Here is a 22,500-nt window from a genome sequence, read left to right as displayed (position 1 = left end):
TATGAAATTATAATAAAAAACAATCATAAAACTATTTTAGATTAGTGTAGTAAGTGTAGTTCCTCCGTGAGAATATCAGTATCAATCATTTCCTCATGCAAAGAAGATATTTCAATAGCATTAACTATTCAGACCTCAGCCGAATGCATATCTGAAACTTGTGCCAAATAACATTAATCATTCGAAATTGTTGAAGCCACGAGATGGAGATTTTCATACACTGGTGCACGAGAACTTTAGAAATATTAACGAATATCCCTTTGCGAATCTATTTCATTGTATTGTAAGTTAACTTATCAGTCAATTCCTTTAGGGAATATATTGGGTTGTGGTGGTCGATGTGGTAACGTCCCTGACTGGGGTTTGAGGCCCCACTCAAACTCGTTAGTTTCTTTGGTCGCTGCAACCTCACCATCATTGTGAGCTAAGGATGAGAGTTTGAGCAAGCCTACAGGTCTATCTGCTGCGTCATCAGCTGCCATAGTCTGGCCCTCCCTGGTCCTAGCTTGGGTGGAGAGGAGCTAGAGAGGAACTTGGGCACTGATCATATGTATACAGTATATGGTCAGTCTCTAGGGCATTTTCCTGCTAGATTGGGCATTGTCACTGTCCGTTGCCTCTGCCATCCATGAATGGCTTTTAAATCTTTAAAATCTTTAACATATTTCTGTATGAGATATCTTTAACTCATAGATGCTTCTCTGAGATAATTCCTCTAGTAAATATATTTAACCCTTCATCTTCTCTATGAGATATTTTAAACACAGCAATGCCTGTATGATATATTTTTAACATATCAGTTTCTGAGGGGGGTGTTTTAACACATGAATTATTATATTAGATAACTTTAACTTATCAATTCTTAAAATCTATAACGCATCAATTGCCCTTTTATCTTTAACCCATCTATTTATCTTGAATGTATTCTTAACCTACTAATTTCTACATAAGGTATCTTTAACTCATCAACTCATCTATAACAATTCATGCATGAGATATCTTTCTACCATTCAATTCCATATGAGGTCATTAAACAATTAATTCCTCTGATATATCTTCAAAACATACAGGAAAACAAATGAAAAGAACCAAACTGGTGAGTGCATGACATTTTGTCAATCCAATTTGATCATGGAAACAAGAATTAAAAAATCCTTATCGTTACTCATTAATATATCTACTTATTTATTAATAACTTAGTTTATTTATGTGTACAAAAAAAAATCCTTGCTCCTATTTGATCTTTCAACTTATTAAGTTGTTGGTTTATTTTCTTTTACGTTTATTTACATATTCAACTTACTTGCAGGTTACACGGTCAGAAGAACTGCATTCACGCAGCCCAACACGCCTGACCTTGGCCACACCACCCGCTTCCACCAAGTCACAACGCCGGAGGTCTTCCTGGACGACAGACCGCAGAAACATGTTAGCTTCCAGAAAGCCATGAGGTCAGTGGAAGAAGGTCATAGGTCAAGGTATTTAAATTGTACATGTTTTCATTAGTAGATATTATAGTCAACACCTTTGCATACAGAGATTATTATTAGGTGCATAAGATTATAACTATGTGATGGTTTATAATATACTAACTTAACTCTTCCAATCTCTTTTGGTAGAATTCTCTTGCTTGAGGGTATACTCAGGCAAGCTATTATATCTTATTTCTCTTCCACTAGGTTTTTAAAAGTTTTTATAGCTTATATATGAAAGATCTATGTTAATGTTATTACTGTTCTTAAAATATTTTATTTGAATTGTTCAATACTTCTCTTATAGTTCATTTATTTCCTTTCCTCAGTGGGCCATTTTTCCCTGTTGGAACCCTTGGGCTTAGAGCATCCAGCTTTTCCAACTAGGGTTGTAGCTTAGCTAATAATAACAATAGTAATAATAATAGAAATAATAATAATAATAATAATAATAATAATAATAATAATAATAATGATGATGATTAGGACAAATAGAGATAAAATTACAAATCTTGATTGCTGTAACTTCATCCTCTCTCTCTCTCTCTCTCTCTCTCTCTCTCTCTCTCTCTCTCTCTCTCTCATCTTGCAATTACCCTTCCAGCTCAAGTTACGGATTACATTCATCATTTGGGACTGAATAGATGTATGTAAACAAGGACAACATTAGCCAGCTGTTGTCGCAACGCCTTGTATTAAATTTCGTATTCAGAACTCAATTCAGTGTTATTATTATTATTATTATTATTATTATTATTATTATTATTATTATTATTATTATTATTATGTAGTTCAACTATAGAGGTTCGTTTCTAAACTTGTTTTCAAATGAGAAGTGAAATATGGATGGGTTTAGTAACGTTTGAGGAGTTGAACAGCTGAGTGGAAGACACTTTACTGATTGGAATGTAAAGTAAGTCAGAACGGAAACTTGTTTGGGACAGGAAAACCTTAAGTACAAACACAGTATTTGACCCATCTTGAACTTACGAATGTATATATACATACATACATACATATATATATATATATATATATATATATATATATATATATATATATATATATATATATATATATATATATATGTGTGTATATATATAATGTATATATATGTATATATGTATATATGTATTTATATATATATATATATATATATATATATATATATATATATATATATATATATATATATATATATATATATATATATTATATATCAATATATAATCATCGGTCTCATTATTGTACTCAAACGCTATATCATTAAGCTTATTGTCATAAATATAGAAGTCATTATCGTAACATAGATTTAAAATAAATCCCATCTCTAATTAAAAGTGGAATGGTGGGCTGTTTATTCCAATTAATGGCCTCTTCATCATTTCTTCCATTCCATCTTCCTACCATCCATCTTTCTGTCCAACTTCTTTTAACTTTTTCTTCAAATGCGAAGTTTTCCCCCATAGTTTCATCTCTGCTTTGAAGGGCCGTCACCTTACCACAGCCCTCCTACTCTCACCCCACCACAGCCCTCCTACTTTCACCCCACCACAGCCTTCCTTTCACCCTACCACAGCCCTCCTACTCTCACCCCACAAGGCTTTATACCTCAAATTCATGAAGCCATTCTTGAACTATTCAGGATGGGTGGCAGGTATTCCATCTTCGAATACTTTCTTCAGCTAATGGTATTAATCCAAATCCTTTTCCTATAGCCTATCAGGATATATTTTATTCCCTGCATTAAGTTTTTTTTTCTTAATCTTAGGATGGTGTAAAACAGATCAATCAATTAAGTATTAATTTAGCAACGCCATATTTATTTATGTCTGCACCAAATATCCTTTGGGTTCTGCATTTCTATTTTTAGATCATCATCATCTCTTCCTAAGCCTATTGATGCAAAGGACCTCAGTTAAATTTCACCAGTTGTCTCTATCTTGAGGTTTTAAATCAATACTTCTCCACTCATCATCTCCTACTTCACACTTCATAGTCCTCAGCCATGTAGGCCTAGGTCTTCCAACTCTTCTAGTGCCTTGTGGAGCCCAGTTGAAAGTTTGGTGAACTAATCTCTCTTGGGGAGTGCGAAGAGCATGTCCAAACCATCTACATCTACCCTTCACCATGATCTCATCCACATATAGCACTTAGATAAAGGGATGAAATTAAGATGAGCATTATTTACCAATACGGTGATATGAAATTCGCTTGCATGGTTTACAATACTCATGAATTTTGTATCCAAAATTATGCCATCTCATATACATGAAATTTATGGTTATTAAGAATTATATAATCTCAGAAGGCTTCAATATTAAGATATTTCTTCAAGGTACATTAACTAGATTTTGTAACGTACTAGGAATACTTATATCATCTAGAATAACCTTGTATACTAATTAGTTAAATTTAATCTAGAAAACCCATGTATGCTACTTCGTTAAAAGCAGTTAAAAGCAGCAGGCAAAATGTTTAATTGATACATACAATTTAGTATAATTGACCTAAATCATGTACTCCTGAGGAATAAATTTGGCCTTCGTATATATATATATTATGTATTTGCGAAAGTCATTTTATGTTTATTAGTCTTATGTTGTATTCAGACGAGCTAGATTTTATAATCATCCAGACTAACTTGTGTGATCCAGTGTGTTACTCTGTGCTTTCATACGTTCTTGTATATATTTCCAAAGTCCTATTATTAGTATTATTATTATTATTATTATTATTATTATTATTATTATTATTATTATTACTTGCTAAGCTACAACCCTAGTTGGAAAAGCAAGATGCTATAAGCCCAGGGGCCCCAACAGGAAAAATAGCCCAGTGAGGAAAGGAAACAAAAAAAAAAAATACATTTTAAGAACAATGACATTTGAATAAATATTTCCTATATAAACTATGAAAACTTTAACAAAACAAGAGGAAGAGAAACGAGATAGATAGTGAGCCCGAGTGTGCCCTCAAGCAAGAGAACTCTAACCCAAGACAGTGGAAGACCATGGTACAGAGGCTATGGCACTACCCAAGACTAGAGAACAATTGTTTGATTTTGGAGTGTCCTTCTCCTAGAAGAGCTGCTTACCATAGCTAAAGAGGCTCTTCTACCCTTACCAAGAGGAAAGTAACCACTGGACAATTACAGTGCAGTAGTTAACCCCTTGCGTGAAGAAGAATTGTTTAGTAATCTCAGTGTTGTCAGGTGAATGAGGACAGAGGGGAATCTGTAAAGAATAGGCCAGACTATTCGGTGTATGTGTAGGCAAAGGGAAAGAACCGTAACCAGAGAGAAGGATCCAATGCAGTACTGTCTGGCCAGTCAAAGGACCCCATAACTCTCTAGCGGTAGATATGTATAAATAAGATTCAATATACTGTATTGCACTACCTGTAACTTTAGTGGATGTATTTTGGGCACCTTTTTTTGCATTAAGTAAGGTCTGATATACGAAGTTTAACTTTCTGTAGCATATTTATTCGTCTTTTTTTTTTTGTTTATACAATTTGATGAAAAAGGTTTAACTGTGTGCATATTAATACAATTTTCTGATCTCAGTAAGGCTTCATTTACCAAGTGTAATTTATTTTATTTATTTTGATAATTTTCAGCTTTCAGAAAGGTTCAATAAAATGTTGAACCTTATGAATTTACCCGACTACCTCTTTTTTGTATTATAAAAGGTTTCGTATACTGCATACAAAGTTTACCTAAGTGTATTTATTTGAGAACTTGTTTTTTTTTAGCTAAGGTTGGGGGATTTGGGAGAGCCTATAGGTCTGTCTGTAGAGTCATCAGCAGCCATTGCCTGGCCCTCCCTGGTCTTAGCTTGGGTGGAGAGGCGGCTTAGGCGCTGCTCATATAATAAATGGCCAGTCTCTAGTGCATTGTCCTGCTTGCTAGGTCAATGTCACCGTTCCTTGCCTCTGCCATTCACGAGCGACCTTTAAACCTTTAAACCTTTAATAAGCTAAGATAAACAAATTTTGTCATAGATAAATAATTTGTGTACATTTTACAGTATTCAATAAAATCCTAAGTATTAACTTTAGACATTAGAGTAACTCGAACTAACTTCCTTCCGAACGCTTCCAGCCGATCGGCGACGGTAGGAGGCCTGGAAGACCACGGTTCCATGACTCGGGACGACAGCGGGAGGGGCAGCGTAAAGTCAGGTGGCTCCAGAAGTCAGGAGAGGCTGCTCGACGGCAGGAGGACGCCAGATTACGTCGAGCAAAGGGCGCTCGACCAACTCCTAGCCCCTGTCCTGACGAAGGCGCTGCTGCAGGGTAGGTCGGAAGTGATTTTGTTCTTAACCTCTGTATAGGAATTGAGGTTAGTTGTGGGGGTTGCAGTGTATAAGAATGGAGGTTAGATGTGGGGGTTGGAACGTATAGGAATTGAGGTTAGGTGTGGGGGTTGCAATGTATAGGAATTGAGGTTAGGTGTGGGGGTTGCAATGTATAGGAATTGAGGTTAGGTGTGGGGGTTGCAATGTGTAGGAATTGAGGTTAGGTGTGGGGGTTGCAATGTATAGGAATTGAGGTTAGGTGTGGGGGTTGCAATGTGTAGGAATTGAGGTTAGGTGTGGGGGTTGCAATGTATAGGAATTGAGGTTAAGTGTGGGGGTTGCAATGTGTAGGAATTGAGGTTAGGTGAGGGGGTTGCAATGTATAGGAATTGAGGTTAGGTGTGGGGGTTGCAATGTGTAGGAATTGAGGTTAGGTGTGGGGGTTGCAATGTGTAGGAATTGAGGTTAGGTGTGGGGGTTGCAATGTGTAGGAATTGAGGTTAGGTGTGGGGGTTGCAATGTGTAGGAATTGAGGTTAGGTGTGGGGGTTGCAATGTGTAGGAATTGAGGTTAGGTGTGGGGGTTGCAATGTGTAGGAATTGAGGTTAGGTGTGGGGGTTGCAGTGTGTAGGAATTGAGGTTAGGTGTGGGGGTTGCAATGTGTAGGAATTGAGGTTAGGTGTGGGGGTTGCAGTGTGTAGGAATTGAGGTTAGGTGTGGGGATTGCAGTGTATAGGAATTGAGGTTAGGTGTGGGGATTGCAGTGTATAGGAATTGAGGTTAGGTGTGGGGGTTGCAGTGTATAGGAATTGAGGTTAGGTGTGGGGGTTGCAGTGTATAGGAATTGAGGTTAGATGTGGGGGTTGCAGTGTATAGGAATTGAGGTTAGGTGTGGGGGTTGCAGTGTATAGGAATTGAGGCTAGGTGTGGGGGTTGCAGTGTATAGGAATTGAGGCTAGGTGTGGGGGTTGCAGTGTATAGGAATTGAGGCTAGGTGTGGGGGTTGCAGTGTATAGGAATTGAGGCTAGGTGTGGGGGTTGCAGTGTATAGGAATTGAGGCTAGGTGTGGGGGTTGCAGTGTATAGGAATTGAGGCTAGGTGTGGGGGTTGCAGTGTATAGGAATTGAGGCTAGGTGTGGGGATTGCAGTGTATAGGAATTGAGGCTAGGTGTGTGGGGTTGCAGTGTATAGGAATTGAGGCTAGGTGTGGGGATTGCAGTGTATAGGAATTGAGGTTAGGTGTGGGGGTTACAATGTATAGGAATTGAGGTCAGGTGTGGGGGTTGCAATGTATAGGAATTGAGGTCAGGTGTGGGGGTTGCAATGTATAGGAATTGAGGTTAGGTGTGGGGGTTGCAATGTATAGGAATTGAGGTTAGGTGTGGGGGTTGCAATGTATAGGAATTAATGTTAGATATGAAGGTAAGGAAATATGATTGGGGGTGGGGGACGGCCAGATGGAACAGGCATTAATATTAGGTTCTTGTGTTTGTGAGTTTGTTTGTTGGTGAGTGAAACTATATGGGGGATTTGATGGTTTACATTGCCTTTACGAGATTGAGTGTTTAAGCCAAGAGTATTCTAATAAAAACAATGAATGTTCAGGGAGTTTTCCATAGAGAGAGAGAGAGAGAGAGAGAGAGAGAGAGAGAGAGAGAGAGAGAGAGAGAGAGAGAGAGAGAGAGAGAGAGAGAGAGTACTTTTCAGAGAAAGTCGAAAGCTTTTCCTTGTCTTAATTGCTGCCTTCAGAACATTAAATGAAAAGTAGCACTTTTGTGTATATGTATACATGTCTATTCATTTTCTTCCGTGTACATGTGTATGTACTCATTTGCAATGATATGCTTGTGTTGATAAATTTGCAATGTGTATTTGTGTAACAGAATTAACGCAGATGTGGAAGTAAAGCATGTTCATACATTTTGATGAATGTTTGGTAGAATGCTTTTCAAACATCACATTGTCAATAATAAAATTTAAATTACATTTTGATAAAATAAGCAAAAATTATTTTTATATATTTTGTAATACATTTTCACTTGTTTGGAAATATGGAAAAGTAATATTAGTTCGTCTGTAAGATTAGAATTTCATATCACTTCAATTTCGTAAAAGAATATGAATATTTGGTTAAAATTAAATTTTGAAATAAGGTTTGCTCTAGTTAGATGATATTATTATCATTATTATTATTATTATTATTATTATTATTATTATTATTATTATTATTATTATTATGATGATGTGCATGATTGCATTTTGCTTGCAAGTTGCATTTGTTGCAAAGGTGAGGTCTTCTGCTTTGATGTTTTTTTTTTCTTGCATATTTTATGTCTTCTCACTCAACTCAATTATCGTCATCTGTGTTTAAGAAGTCTTTTTTTTTATTTGTCTTGTTCTCCCTGTGCATTTCCCTTACTTGTTCTATCCTTCTGATGTATAATTTAAATTATACTTTTGTAAATATGCTCGTTGTTGATTATTCATTTGTAAATTTGAATAAGTTATCCCTCATGCATAAGCATTTGTAGTGTATAATTTAATTTTGAATATTCGCAATCTATTGTTCAATTATATAGATTAAAAAGCGTATCTTCATTTCAAAATTATATCTCAACCCTTTAGATGTATATCCACATCTTTCGCTTATAGCTTTGGCCAATGTTTATCTTAAAATGTCTATAGCGTAGTTACTTTTAATGTTAGATTTATACCTTTGGGCTCGATCATTACAAACAAAATTAAAATGGTATAATAAGAAACATTTTAATATGATAACAATACATATATAAAGTAAGTTTAAGTAGAGAAATAACGAAATAAATTAAAATTCAATGTCAGATGGTGAAAATTTTTCATAATTTTCCCAAATTTGCAATTATTTTTAAATAAATACACGTCAATTTTACCCTAAGGTAGATAGTAAAAAATGTTGGAAAATAGGCAAGGACTTGAATTAGAGAAATAACGAAAAAAAATCAATGCCATCTGTTGTAAAAAAATTTCCACGATTTTCCATTATTTAAAAAAAAAAAAAAAAAAAAACGCCAATTTCACAGTTACAGAGTAAATAGAATTGTAAAATTATTTACGTTTTTGCTTTGACCATCATCAATCTACACATTAAATATTATTTCGTATATACAAGTTATTCGGAAAGCATTAACAACGTTTAAATATATACTGTTTATACATATTTTTTTATGACGGCATTTGGATATATGTATTTTTTTTATTTAAAAGACACTATCGTAAAATGACCTCTGTCTTACGTCCAAAGATATGAATATGAAAGAATTAATGTTTATTATTTTTGTAACTATATTTAGTAATATAAATGTTCTTAAATGTTCTTGAACGGTAATTATCCTTCGATAACATTCGTAATTTATCTTATATATCAGATTATTTAGTACGTATTAGTTTTTCATAAATATTCCATGTATATTATTCTGATTTTAATTGTTATACTAAAACTTTTGAAATAGGAAATCGCAGTCTATCATTCAATTACAAAATCATTCTATGTACTTTATAAGCGATCATTCATTTTTATTTCATAGTCAGTCTTAGATCCTAAATCAACTTGAAATATAATTTAATGTAAGATTCAACAATCATGATAGATAACAGAGGAGGAGGTTTTAGGTATAATTTTCTCTTTAAATTTCCAACCAGAGAGTAACGGTATTTAGTGATATAATTATTTTACCAGATATTGTAATGTTGAAATAATTCGAATAAGAACGTCATTTTCAGAGTCTATGACTGGAAACTATCTCATGAAGTTGCTTCAACTTGAAACTTTTTATTGTCAATAACAATCAACTTCATTGTTGGCGTCAATATGCTTCTGGCATGCATGCCTTAACAAGGACAATTCTAGTTGTTAGACAGCCTTAGGCCACGGCCACACCAAATCAAACATACCTGCATCTCACAGCTAAAGCGGTCCGTTAACAATAATTTGACTGCTGATGCTCAGTCGCTCAGCGTAGCTATTTATTTTTCAATAAAGTCAGTTGATCTATATATATGTAAACACAACGACCAGTTAACTTTTGAGAATCAAATGAGCCAAATTTGGTGTAGCCGAGGCTTAACGGATCAGGAAAAGGACCTTTTTTTGTGGTTTCATTGTACAGTAATTGGTTCCTGTTCATTCACTCAGAACCAGGCCACAAGAGGGGAAGAAAACACCCAGTCGAGGGAAAAACGGGGCCACGAGGTCGACAGGTCGACTCTGAGGCAGGGTCACGGTCAGAGTCGAGGTCAAGGTCAAGGACCCCTTCCCTCAGAAGGAAGAAAGTGGAAAAGAAGACTATAGCAATTCAGACTGACGAACTGCCTTATGATCTTGATGTCCCTGGAATTGAAGAAGCCACTGCATCTCTGCCCGTGCATAGTAGTAAAACCAGGAAAGATCATGAGCCCCAGGGTCAAAAGAAACAACCAGAAAGTTCGGATAGTAAAAAGGAAATTGTTGATAGTGAAAAGAAAGTTAAGCGTCAGAAAAAGCCTAAAAAGAAGACCCCGGAGGTACCGTCCCCTGAACCACTCTCCAGAAAAGGTAGTGTTCATTTCTGTGATGAAACTGGTATTGAAAATGTGCATATCATTGAGAATGTTGAAATTGATACAGGACAACCAAAAATATCTAAGAAAAAGCATGAAAAGTCAAAACAAATGCCAGATAATGTGCCCAGTCACTCAAAAGAAAGTAAATCATATCAGCCTGCAGAATCAACCCACAATCGAACTAACGAGGCTAAACATTCTAGTCGTAAATTGACTGACAAAGAGATTCAGCAGGATACAAAACATGAGCCAAGGCCTCCAGACACAGAAAAGGTTTCCATGGGTATGCAGACTGATTCAATGGTACCTTTCCTTCCAAGAGATTCCATTTTTATGACAGAGGACTTAGATACAAGCACTGATTGGCATGGAGAAGAAAGTTCTTTTGATTTACGAACAAGTGCAGGTTCCCTTGCATGGCACACGGATGCAAGTTCATTTGCATGGCACACTGATGCTAGTTCCTACTGTAGGCAGACTGATGCCAGTTCCCTGTCATGTAGAGCTGATAGTTCCTTTGCTCCAGATTCTTGCGAAGAAATGCTTGAAGAGTCTGAGGAAGAAGGGGAAGAAGAAAACTTGTTGAATATGGACATAGACTTGATTAGAGAAAAAGGTCTAAAGGATGACCCTCTGAATGAGACTGATGGAAATATCTTTGTTGAACAGGGCCAAGAAACCATGCCAGAAGGAAGTACTAAACAGACAACTGATGAATGTTCTGCCAAGAATTGTAGTACATTATCACAAGAACCTGAAAGTCATGGCCTAGAGGATTATGAAAATAAAAACGAAAAACTCACAGAAAATGATGTAGACGCCAATATTATGGTTAGACGTCTACGTTTTAGGCGTCAACTAGCTGAAGATTTTTTGCTGCAGAATGCACAGAGAAAGGCTGGAGGTTCATCTCCTAAAATAAGTGAAAAAGTGTCTGTTGTCACTCAGGCCTCAATAGACAAAGAACGTAGAGACCCTTCTATCTCGAGAAAAGACAGTCTCTTTCCTGCTTCAACATTCCCTAGGAAAACCAACTTACCTTTAGGTTCCAGCAAAGATGACGGTGATGTTGAAGAACCTAGCGAAGTGAGGACAGAGATGATTCCTTTAGAAACGAGTCGTACATGGCCAAAGAGTTTATTTGAACAGGAAAGATCCGATGATATTGACTTGAAAGGTTTCCATGCCATTTCAGAAGCTCAGACAGGTACATATAGGAAAAAGAAAGAAAAACCTGATCATAAAACGAGTTGGTTAGAAATAAGTCTGGTGAAGAAAGAAGTTGAAAGAACAGAAACTCCTAAATGCGTACAGATTTCTAATAGTCAGTTAAACAAGAATATCGAAAGTGAAACTGTTCAGTTAAATACAGATTTAAGGGTTAAAGGGCATAAACAAACAGTTGATCTCTCTGATGAATACCCCAAGAGTGATCATGATTACAGAAGCAATTTAACAGGCAATGCACCTCAGAAGAAAAGTTCTCCCAGATCAGAAGGTTCAAGATCTTTGCAAAGAAGAAAGAAAGTGCCGCAGAAAGAGTCCAGCGATTCCTCAGCATCACACCAACTGGAAATCAGGTATCAAGACAGTAAAAGGGGGAAAGATCCTTCTAAATCCCCTTTACTAAAAGATAAAGATACTCTACCTTCAAAACTTAAAGATACACTACCCTTAGAGTCACCTAGAATATCCTCTTCAACAGACACAAGTTCAGCCATTCCTGTATCTAATATTGCCAGTAAACGAGCAAAGAAATCAAAGAAAACTACATCATCCAGTCAGAGTAAAGATGACGATTCTGCTATTCAAAGTTCATCTCCTATTAGTGGTACTGCCCATCTTAATAAAGTAATTGAAGAGGAAGCCGATGTTAAGGAGACCCCTTTACAAGAGAGTCAACCATTTGTAGGAAATGATTCTTCCAAAGAAACTGAAGGATCAAAATCAGCAACATCATCCTTAAGACGTTCGAGGAGTCTTAAAAGGAGAAAGTCTAAGTGCATCCAGACAGAGTTATCATATGATGATCCAAGTGAGGGTCAGGATGAAAATGTAACTGAGGGAGACTCAAGGCTAAAATCTCCTGCATATGATGAGAGACCTCAAAATGAAATTAAAAGTAAAAGGTCCACGTCAGAGGCTCGACACGAAGCTGCGCCTAAAAATCGTAAAGACCATTCTACGGTGGATTTAAAAGCAGAAACAGTCTCCATTGTAACAAATGCAAGTTCTATCCGCCGTATGAAGAAGGTGAGAAAGACAACTATGTCAACACAGACAGAAGAAGTTCAAGAGAACTTTCCCGATGAATTCCTTCAACGGGAGCCTCAAATGGACACAGTTTCAGTGAGGACTAGTTCTCTTCGGCGTATTCGAAGAGCGGAGAAAAGGACAATTGAAATCCAGACAGATTTGTCGCTTCCTATTCTTGTTGAAAATTTGCACTTGTCTGTGTTAGATTTTGATGAATTTAGAGATGCCGAAGGCTTACAAGTTTTGAGTGGGCACTCAGACTCTCTTATATATGTCAACATTCCTGCAGCATTTTTAGAAGTAGGAGAATCTGAAAATGATGCTGATATTAGTGATGCTGATAGTGATGATGAGAGTAAGAAAATTAAAAGTAAAAGGGAGAAAATTTGTAGCAAAGAAATCAGTGAAAGTACTGTAGACATAGAAAAAGTAGAGAACAAAGACGAAGATCAGGAGGAGGAGGAAGAAGAAGAAGAAGAGGAGGGAGAAGAAAAAAAAGTTAAACTAGAAAAAAACGAGGAAGAAGGTAATTCACTTGGGGAGTGCCCCTCTGATGATGAAGAAGATTTTAATATTGAAATGAGCAAGAAAAAAACTCCTGAAACCGAACCATATGTTCATAATGATGAGAGACTTGAATCGCCTCAGTTAGTAATGGATCCTGAAGCAGAGACCCAAGATGAAGAATCCTTCTTTGAAAAGACTTGTAATTGTAATGACCTGGAAAACCCCAGTTTATCGGAAGATAAAAGCGAATGTGATCAAGCAGGTCAATCAAGTATACTTTCAGGGAATGGAGAAAGTATTCCTCAGGAAGAAACATATACTATTACTGAGGAAAATTTGGCCTTGAAACCCAATGAAGAGGAGGACACCAGTGATGAAGATGAGGATTTTGACATCTATATTGTTGATCATCAGAACGTTGAGAATAAAGTCAAAGAACTTTTCAAGGGTGAAATCATTACTGGTAAATGTTCATTGGATGCAGACGTTATTGGTTCAGGCGAAAAGGAAAGTGCTGAGAATAAAGAGTCAGAACAAGAAGATCACCATGGAATTGAAAGTAATGCAAGTACAAGCGAAAGTGAGCAGAAACAAGAAATTTCTATATTTGTTGAGGATACTAGCGTAAAATCGAAGAGAAAGCCCAAGTTGAAGTTAGTAGAAAAGGAGGTAATGCCAACAAAAGTTGAAGAGTTTTCTGACCTTGCGAGCAGAGGAAACACTGAACAACAAATTAGGGTTTCAAAAGAAGGAGCAAAGGAATCAGTAGATGAGGGAACATTGTCAGAGCGGTGGTATTTTGGAGCCCAAGATAAAACTTTTGAGATTTTAGATGGCAATGAAGAGTCAAAGAGGCAAGATACTGTCATTTACTGTCCATCTGTAAATGTAGAAACCGGCTTAGAAGTATTGCAAACCTCAGTTGACAATGGCAGTCAGGAAGATGAAGGAAGGATTGAAACAGAAATCTTAGTAGAAAAAAGCCAAGAGGATGATAGGGTGTACTTAGCTAGAAAACAGTTCAGGGAACTAAGATATCCATATGGCAAAGGTCATTTCTCAGAAGGAGATAATCACCAATCATTAGTATATTTTGACAGTATAGGAGAGACCTTCTCTGAAAGTACTCATGAAGATATTGAGGCAGAAAGGGAAGAGATAGACTCAGAAAAAGAACACGGAGGAAAGCAAGATATTGTAGGTGAGAAAGAAAGGGGTACAGAAGAATTCGAAAGTTCAGGGAAAAGTTTTGAACAGTTGGATTCTTCCTCAGAAACCCAATCTGAAATCAAACCTCCGAAAATAAGAGTGCATGAAGCATCATCCTGTGAAAGTACTCATGAAGATATTGAGGCAGAAAGGGAAGAGATAGACTCAGAAAAAGAACACGGAGGAAAGCAAGATATTGTAGGTGAGGAAGAAAAGGGTACAGAAGAATTCGAAAGTTCAGGGAAAAGTTTTGAACAGTTGGATTCTTCCTCAGAAACCCAATCTGAAATCAAACCTCCGAAAATAAGGGTGCATGAAGCATCATCCTGTGAAGATCCCCCTTTAAGTCTAGAAGAAATTAACGATGGTGATGATAAAAAGCAAGATGATGAAATTATGTTAGAATCATTTAGAGACTTACCGCAAGACAATGCCAACTTCGATGATGAGGTAAATTCCCGATTTGATGAAGAAGATTCATGCGACATTCAAGACCTTAGCATGACAACAAGGTCTGAGGATGACTCGTATAGAGATGGAAGTCCATGTAGCACCAATCCTGAATATTTCAGAGAAATTAGTCCTGCTAGTAACAGGTATCACCCTAGAGACGCAGTGGCACTTGCTATAGCTAATGAGTATGGATGCCCATTAAGTGAAGAAGATGATGAAGAGGTCATTGTTTTCACATACAAAAAAGTCAGGCCAAGAAAGAAGGATGAAAGATGGAAAAGTGGAAATGGTTTGATGAAGAGCAATGTTGGAAACTCAGGTGGTGCTCAGAATCTAAATAAGGAGTCTGAAGAGGCTACAGACTCAGTGCAAGGATTAGTTAAAGAGACAGAATTAGAAGGTCCAATTGTCAAACCAAAAAGAAGAAAACCAATTAAAGAAAAACTAGGTAATGATGCAGAAAAGGTGACAAATGAAGAACTTGCACGTAAAGATAAAAGCCAAAGTAGAAATGAATTGACAGAGGTAATCAAAGAAAATCGAAATCAAACGCAACTTGTAATGGAACAGAAGGAAGAATCTCTAGTAGAACATTTGTCTATAGAAGGAGAAGCTTATTCCCGTGATGGCTCGGTAATAGATGAGGGGAAAAGTGAAGACACTGAAATAGAAGAAAAGAAAAAGAAGAAAAGGCCAAGAAACAGAAAGAAGAAGTATAAGTTTGAGTGTGGCAAGGAAGCTGAAATAAATGATGTTCAAGATACATGCTTACAGACTACCAAATCTTCTGAATTAAATGAAAGTATCGAGAATGAAGGTGCCAGTAACAATTTCGTCCAAGACAATAAACTGGAGTTAGGTGAAAGACGTAAACTTTGGGCAGATGAAATTGAAGAGAATTTATCCTCTGAGTGGAGGTCTTATGAGAGTGACAAAAGGGTGTCACAGGATTCCATTGAGAAGCAGATGAAGCAGGTTGCTCAAGATAGGTGCCTAACAGAACTCCAAACACTAAAAGGAGAAGAAGAGGACACTTCGTTTTTTGATGAAGAAGGTGAAGTAATGTCAAGCCACTGTGGTAATGATTCTAGTCGAGATGATGATAATGTAGTTGGTGAAGGTGGTGGTGAGCAAAATGCTTATGAGGAGTATTTGCTTATAAAAGAAAGTGATTGTCAGGAGGAAATGAGAGAGGTTGACAGAATATTCAGAGATATACTCAAGAATTATGGTGATGAGTTTTCGACAGAGGATGATGAACCAGGGCAGGTACAATGGAAAGATGATATTCCAAAAGAGAATGAATCTCACTGTGAACCTGTCCAAAATACAAGAAAAGACTCTGTTGGTGAGTGCAGTGGTAATGATAAGTCACACTGTGGTAACACAGTAGAAGAGAATAAACTAGTTATTGAAGGTGCTGTTCAGTCAGAGGCAGACAGTTTTCAACTTTCTGAACCTCCCGTAAAAGTTCCACGAAGCAAAAAATCGAAGAAGAAGAAGAAGGCCTTCTCGGAGGCCAGGCGAGGTGATGACTTTCCACCGGCTGACAATATCGAAGGTCAGTACCTGTGACCCTGCCTCGACCTGACCTGACCTAGAACTGGCTATCCAAATAATATCCCTGTATTGTGTGCTTATTAATTGTAAGGTAGGACTAACTTACCAACTAGTTCATTAAATATTCACAGGACTTAACTAAATTGTTTCCAATTAAAGTTATTGGATCAAGGGCGTGCAGGCTGTACCCTCTTAAGCTGGGTCCACTCAGGCAGAGATTCAGAAAGTGCTGGCCGAATCAGGCTGAAGCTTTATTTCAAATTGTATTGATTCTAATGAGACTGGTTCTGCCAACATCGTCACCTGTTTAACTGGACAGTCTCATTCGATCTGTGTATTTTTCATTCAAGCTTCCGCCCACCCCTACCTATACAGTTAAATTCAAAGGGCCACCAACACTCCCAAGTTAGTAAACATAACAAATTCTCCACACCAAGAAAGCAAGGTTCAGTGTATAGGATCGGACCATTGAATTTGACTGTACTTGCCAGATAACTGCATGTTTGGACAAGGCCTAAGGTTATTTTGCTACCTATGTACCTAAATAGAGGAACTTATGGGCATCTTATTTACATGATTTAAATACATCATAATGCTATCCAGTATATATAGCCTATTCTTGTTGGAAATGCTTATCCTTGTTTAAAATGAGGGTGGGCGCCTGCCGATGGCCCTGAGTATCACGTTGGGAGGACTAAAAGCCGTACTGTAAGATAAAGAAAAAAATAGTCGTGTTTAGATAAGCTGTAATTGGCTTCAGTCTCAAGTGGGAACATTACATGAAGTCCATTTTCATTTAAACTAAAGTAGATTTTAGATCATAACCTTTATATAGCTTTAGCTAAATCCCAAACTTAGTAAATAAATGCATGTGCAATTCAATTCTTACATAAATGAGCAGGTAGTTGGAGGCCTTCAAACTGTTGTTATTTCAGAAAAAAGGAAGGGTATTGTAGAACTATGTGGGCGTACTTTGGTTACTTGAAGCCAAATTTCAAAATTAATTTGATTACATTTGCACTGTCAAAGATTATTCACTCTAGTCTACATTTGTTACTTGAATCCCTAAAAGGATAGCAATGATTTTTAATATATTTCTTGTCTTGAAAACAGTTCACATAATTAACGTTTTAAAGTCCAAACCATCTTATCATTAGATACTGCGGATATACGACAAATAAACATATTACCTCACCATTACTTTGAAATTGGTAAAAACTCCACGAGAACATTTGTTAATATCTCCAGGTTAGTAAAGTTTAATGATGGCCTATCAACATCTGACGGTTTTTTTTTTTATCAAAAAAGTCCACCACTCTTCATCAATATCTTTCGTTCTTGGGATAATTATTTAATTAACGGTTACACACACGACAGACAAGAGTCTAACAGTATCGGTATCTGAAACCCCGTTTTCTTCATAAATCGAAATTTCGAGAATAAAAATAACCTTTGAATTTTAAATTGTTTTCCTTATAGCTGTGAAATCATCAAACTTAATGACTGAATAGCAAATTCCTTGGTGTTGTGCTGTCTCATGTTAGTTTATTTTGTGGGCATGTTTCATTAATTTCTTATTGTCTTAGTTTTTTTTTTCATTATTTGAGGATTAACTAGTGAATGATACATCAAGTGTAGTATTTCTCTCTCGTGTAGTAATGATTTTTTTCATGCAGTGTATTTTTTTTAATTTAAAGTTTAGAAAGCTTGCTGTTATCCATTACTGAAATGGCAAATTATTTTTTGTGTTTGCCGCATAGTGTGATTACGACGTTTTTTCAACAATGTAGTTTATTCCCAATCAAAATATAAATTTGGCCAGATAATTCAAGTCTATTTGAAACTTAGAAAACATTAGCTAAGTATTACCAATGATAAAGTTAGTGACGCATTATTAATAATGAAAAACATTCACTTCAGGGTTTATAGGATTTGTTTTAGTTTTTATTATATAAAAGGTTTTTAATTTGTGATTAAGAAATATTTAATACCTTGTACGTATGAACTATTTTTCCTCACCCATCATGTAACCTTTTCTGTTTCCTGTGTATAGGCACTAGTTCTTTCCTACCCGATGTTGAATATACCTGGAAAAGAATGATCTGCATGGTGTCACTATTCACCTGTATTTGTAGCATCTGTTACGTTTCATACTAACTTGGTCTGATTACTGTGTGAATCCCCTTCATTTTAAGTCAGCCCTGCACCTGCACCGACCTCTTCCCTTACCAGTCAGTTTTCTGAAATCCTATAACCTGAGAATGTTAGTACGCTCCATTTATCATCCAGTTTGGACCCCTATTCTAACTCTCTCGTTTGCTCATAAAGTTGAGTTTCCCCTCTTGCAACTTCTGCAGAAAAACTGAAGCGGTCATGCATGAGGACGCAGGCCACGCAGACGGAGACGGGGCTGGTGAGGAAGTCAATGCCTCACCTCGCCCTGAGTCCGAGGGCAGAAAAGGTGGGGGGTCTCAGTTTGTAATTTTGTTGTCTTCAGATCACCTTGCATCCCTTTCCGGACTTAATTTAACATGGGTTAAGGTCATTTACTAGATTGTAAGGAAATGTGCATCCATGTAATTTGACTGACATTGATGGTACTTCTTAAATAACTTTGCAATTGATTTAATAAACCCTTACTTACCCTTCATAGATTTATACCTTGATATTAAATGATGAAATAACTGTTATTTGCAGTATATTTTGTGCAAAATACTTCTTATATTTTCTGTAGTACAATGTCGAGTTTTGGTGATACCACTGATACATTTGTTCTAATCCTCAGGCTGAAATGATATCTCAGGGGGCACAGACCAACGGTAATGGACGAAGAAAGCTTGTCAAAAGTCTGTCAGAGGCAGCACGATACGAGGGCCTCCAGTATGAAATCTACGATTTGGATGATTTGACCGATCCTCCACAACCAATGAGAGCCATGTCGGAGGGCCCACCACCTTATCCTCTTAGATTTTCAGCATACGAAATTCCCTTGGATGAGAGTCCTCCACTTCCTCCTCTAAAGTTTCGCCAAAATTATCAGGAAATGTATGCTGACTCATCACCTCAAAAACCTCGTCGGGGGCTTTTGCATAAGACTTTGTCCGAGGGAGAAATCTTATCTGAAAGAAGGAAAGCACTAAGTTTTGCCTCTGGTTATATGGAGGTAGATATAAATGGTTTTAGTGACAACGAAGAAGAGGTAATTGAACCTCGATGTGTTGATGAATGTTCAAGAGATTTGTCGAGAAGTCGAATATTCAGCCCTGATACATTTCTGGAAGAGGAGGAGGAGTTTCATGAGAATATGTTTCATAAAGATATTCTTCCTCCTTCTTTACCTATAGAAAGAAAAATGTCCCAAATATCTACAGATTCTGATATGAAAACTTTTGATCCAAATGAGTTCCGAAGTGAAGAACATCTAAAGAGTCAACTTGTAGCCTTATCTCTGGACTCCCTTGCAGACAATGGTCCATCTTTAGAGAGTATATCTATCGTGGAGGGATACAGTGCAGCCGACGATAGCTCTTCAATCCATTACCTAGGAACACCTAGTGATGGTCCAGGGTATGGTGAGTTTGGAGACCATTTAGAAGAATCAATGAGTGAAAGTCAAATAACTGTTGTACAGAAAGCCTTTGCTGCTTCTTCACAAGTCATTACATCAGATTCTGAAAATGGCAGCTTCCATCTTACTGACCCATCATCTGCAGCAACTACACCTTCCACAAGACACAAAAGTCTTCCTACAGGTGGGAGCTTTGATGAGGACCTTGATGATGAGCTGTTGCCAAGATTACGGGTATCAAATATTGTTCATAGTGCTACCACCCTTTCTTCCATAGAGGATGAACAAACAAGTGTTAGTGAAAATGTTATATCTGATGGATCACAAGGATGTCCTGTTTCCACTAGCACAACTTCTAGTGAATTTGATAAAGCAATTGCTAGTTCAATTGATGATTTTAGCTCAATAAGAAGTGGGGATTCCATGACCATAAAAGATGAAGCTTTAGATGAAGGAGAGTTTGATGCAGATGTAATAATAGAGGAAAACATAATGGCTAGATTAGTTCAAGATATGAAAGAGAGTGAGGTAGCATCACAGTTAGTAATCAAAACTTCCGATTTCAAGGATGATGCCAGAAAGCTAGCATCGCCAGAGTCGGACTCGTCCAGTAGTCACTTTACGGAGCAGGAAACGTCCAGAAGTCCTGTGTCAGGCACCACTAATACAATGACGTCCAAATCTGACCTATCACGTACTGATTCCCATCAGACAGACCAATCAGAAACCTCAGAAGATTATATCACTGCCAATGAAAACAGTAATAACGGCCTAGATGCTCGCCGCAGCTATTCATTTGAAGAAAGACATGTTTCTTCTCCACCAGGAATGGATGACATTTATGAAGATGAAGCTTTAACACCTAAAATTCTTAGTCCTGAAACAAGTGAAGTTCTTGCAGATTTTCAAGAGCACAGTGACATGACTGAAGGTCTCAGTGTCACCAGTGACTTTGAAACTGCTCTCACATCTCCTGATGGAGACACCACCACCTCAGCAAGTTATTACATAGATCACTCAATAGGTGAAGAATCTGATAAATTGTCTGAAACAAAGACAAAACCTGAAGTACCACCGAAACCAGCCTTTTTACCAAAGCCAGAAGTGCCACCCAAACCCGATAGACTATCACCATCTAGAGAACAGGCTCTGAGGTCTCCAGACTTAAGAGAAGGATTATTACTTGAAGAACCAATTCCTCCTCCTCTTCCTGAATTCCAAGATGATGTTCCTATTATAATGAGAGAAAAGACTGGCGAGGAAAGTAGGACAGGAGCTATTAAAAAACGATATTCTGGAGGGAAAATGTCAAAAGATGATGTTAAAAGATATTCAAAGTATTATGAAGAGGATGATAATAGTGAATTATCAGAAGTCCGAGGTGATAAGTCCTGGTCAGAAGAGGAAAGAGAAAAAGCTAAACAAACATTAAAATTAGATTTCCCACCTGGTGTCACAATGTTCGGGGAAGCTCCAGCATGGCCTGAGCCAGAGAATCTAAAAACAGGTGATGTTGAAAAGAAACTTAAACTATTTGAAAAACCTAAAAAGTCAGTGAAGATTGACTTAGCAAGTGTAGAAGATATTGTAGCATCACACAGCAAGGGTGAGAGTCCACCATCTAAAGAGAAGACGCCACCTTCTGGTAAACGAGATAAAGCTAAACGAAAATCAGAAGAAGTAACAACTCCGGGTATGGTAAGAAGTCCAGCTATGCATGAGGGATTCAGGCTCGAAGACTGGACTCCTGTTAGAACTCCAGGAACTCCTGATAGGGCAATAGATGTTGACACATCTGACGATTCTTTTTCAGATGGACCTAGAATTCCTCCCAAAGCCCGCAGTCCAGGTAAGCGCTCTAAGGAGGTTCCTGGAATGAAAAGTGGAAGCCCTGGGCGTCGCGCAGAAAGTCCAGGCAAACAATTAAGCCCAAGGCAGAGTCCAAGACAGAGCCCAGGCAAAGGAACAGATGATCAGAGATATACTGAAAGACGAAAAGAAAGTCCAGCAAAGCAAACAAGACATAGCCCTGTGAAAACTGAGATTAAGCAAGTAAGTCCAGAACGGGATTCGATAACTAGTAGGTTAGAGAGATCAATGGCTCATACAGTGGAAGTTCATCAGCGTCAAAGTCCATCGAGGTTAGCAAAGCAAAGTGATTCTAAAAAGAGATTAAGTGAGTCTTCCATAAGTTCAGTAGTAGAATCATCAGAAATTATCAAGCGTTATTCTGCTGAGATACTCGGTCGAGGACCAGAAGGTCAAGACCTCCTCCGACCTTCTGGTCCTGTCACTGGATATCTTAGACAAGAAAGCCAAAGTCCAACATCCAGGGAAAGGCCTTTGCAACTTCCTGGAAGCAAACTTTTGACAATTGCTCAACCTAAAGACTCCAGAAGTGCTGAGTCTCTTCGCTCTCTGAGCCCGGGTTCAGACAATGTGTTCTTGGGTGGAAGCAGAGAACAGTTAGATGAAGATGTCAGGCCAGCTCTGTGTGTCCAGTGTGGAGAAAGACCGGCTTCCAGAGAAGGACTTCTGAGACCAACAACGACAATCATCTCTGAGGTTACAGTTGAAAGGAGAATGTCTGACAGG

At 37.5% G+C, this 22,500-nt stretch overlaps 1 protein-coding gene across 1 annotated transcript in view; it reads left to right on the top strand.

Moving 5' to 3' along the window:
* Positions 1–22,500, top strand: part of LOC137620454 (microtubule-associated protein futsch-like) — a 150,973-nt gene that overhangs the window by 40,353 nt on the left and 88,120 nt on the right. Inside the window, exons 4-8 of the mRNA XM_068350611.1 lie at positions 1,310–1,451; positions 5,578–5,771; positions 9,946–16,338; positions 18,695–18,798; positions 19,123–22,500. The exon at positions 19,123–22,500 is cut by the window's right edge and continues 74 nt beyond it. Of these exons, the coding sequence (XP_068206712.1) occupies positions 1,310–1,451; positions 5,578–5,771; positions 9,946–16,338; positions 18,695–18,798; positions 19,123–22,500 (10,211 nt within the window). The remainder of the gene's footprint in view (positions 1–1,309; positions 1,452–5,577; positions 5,772–9,945; positions 16,339–18,694; positions 18,799–19,122) is intronic.

This window comes from Palaemon carinicauda, chromosome 27 (genome assembly GCF_036898095.1).
Source record: "Palaemon carinicauda isolate YSFRI2023 chromosome 27, ASM3689809v2, whole genome shotgun sequence".
In the NCBI taxonomy this organism is placed as follows: Eukaryota; Metazoa; Arthropoda; class Malacostraca; order Decapoda; family Palaemonidae; genus Palaemon; species Palaemon carinicauda.
This window is presented reverse-complemented; position numbering and strand designations above follow the sequence as displayed.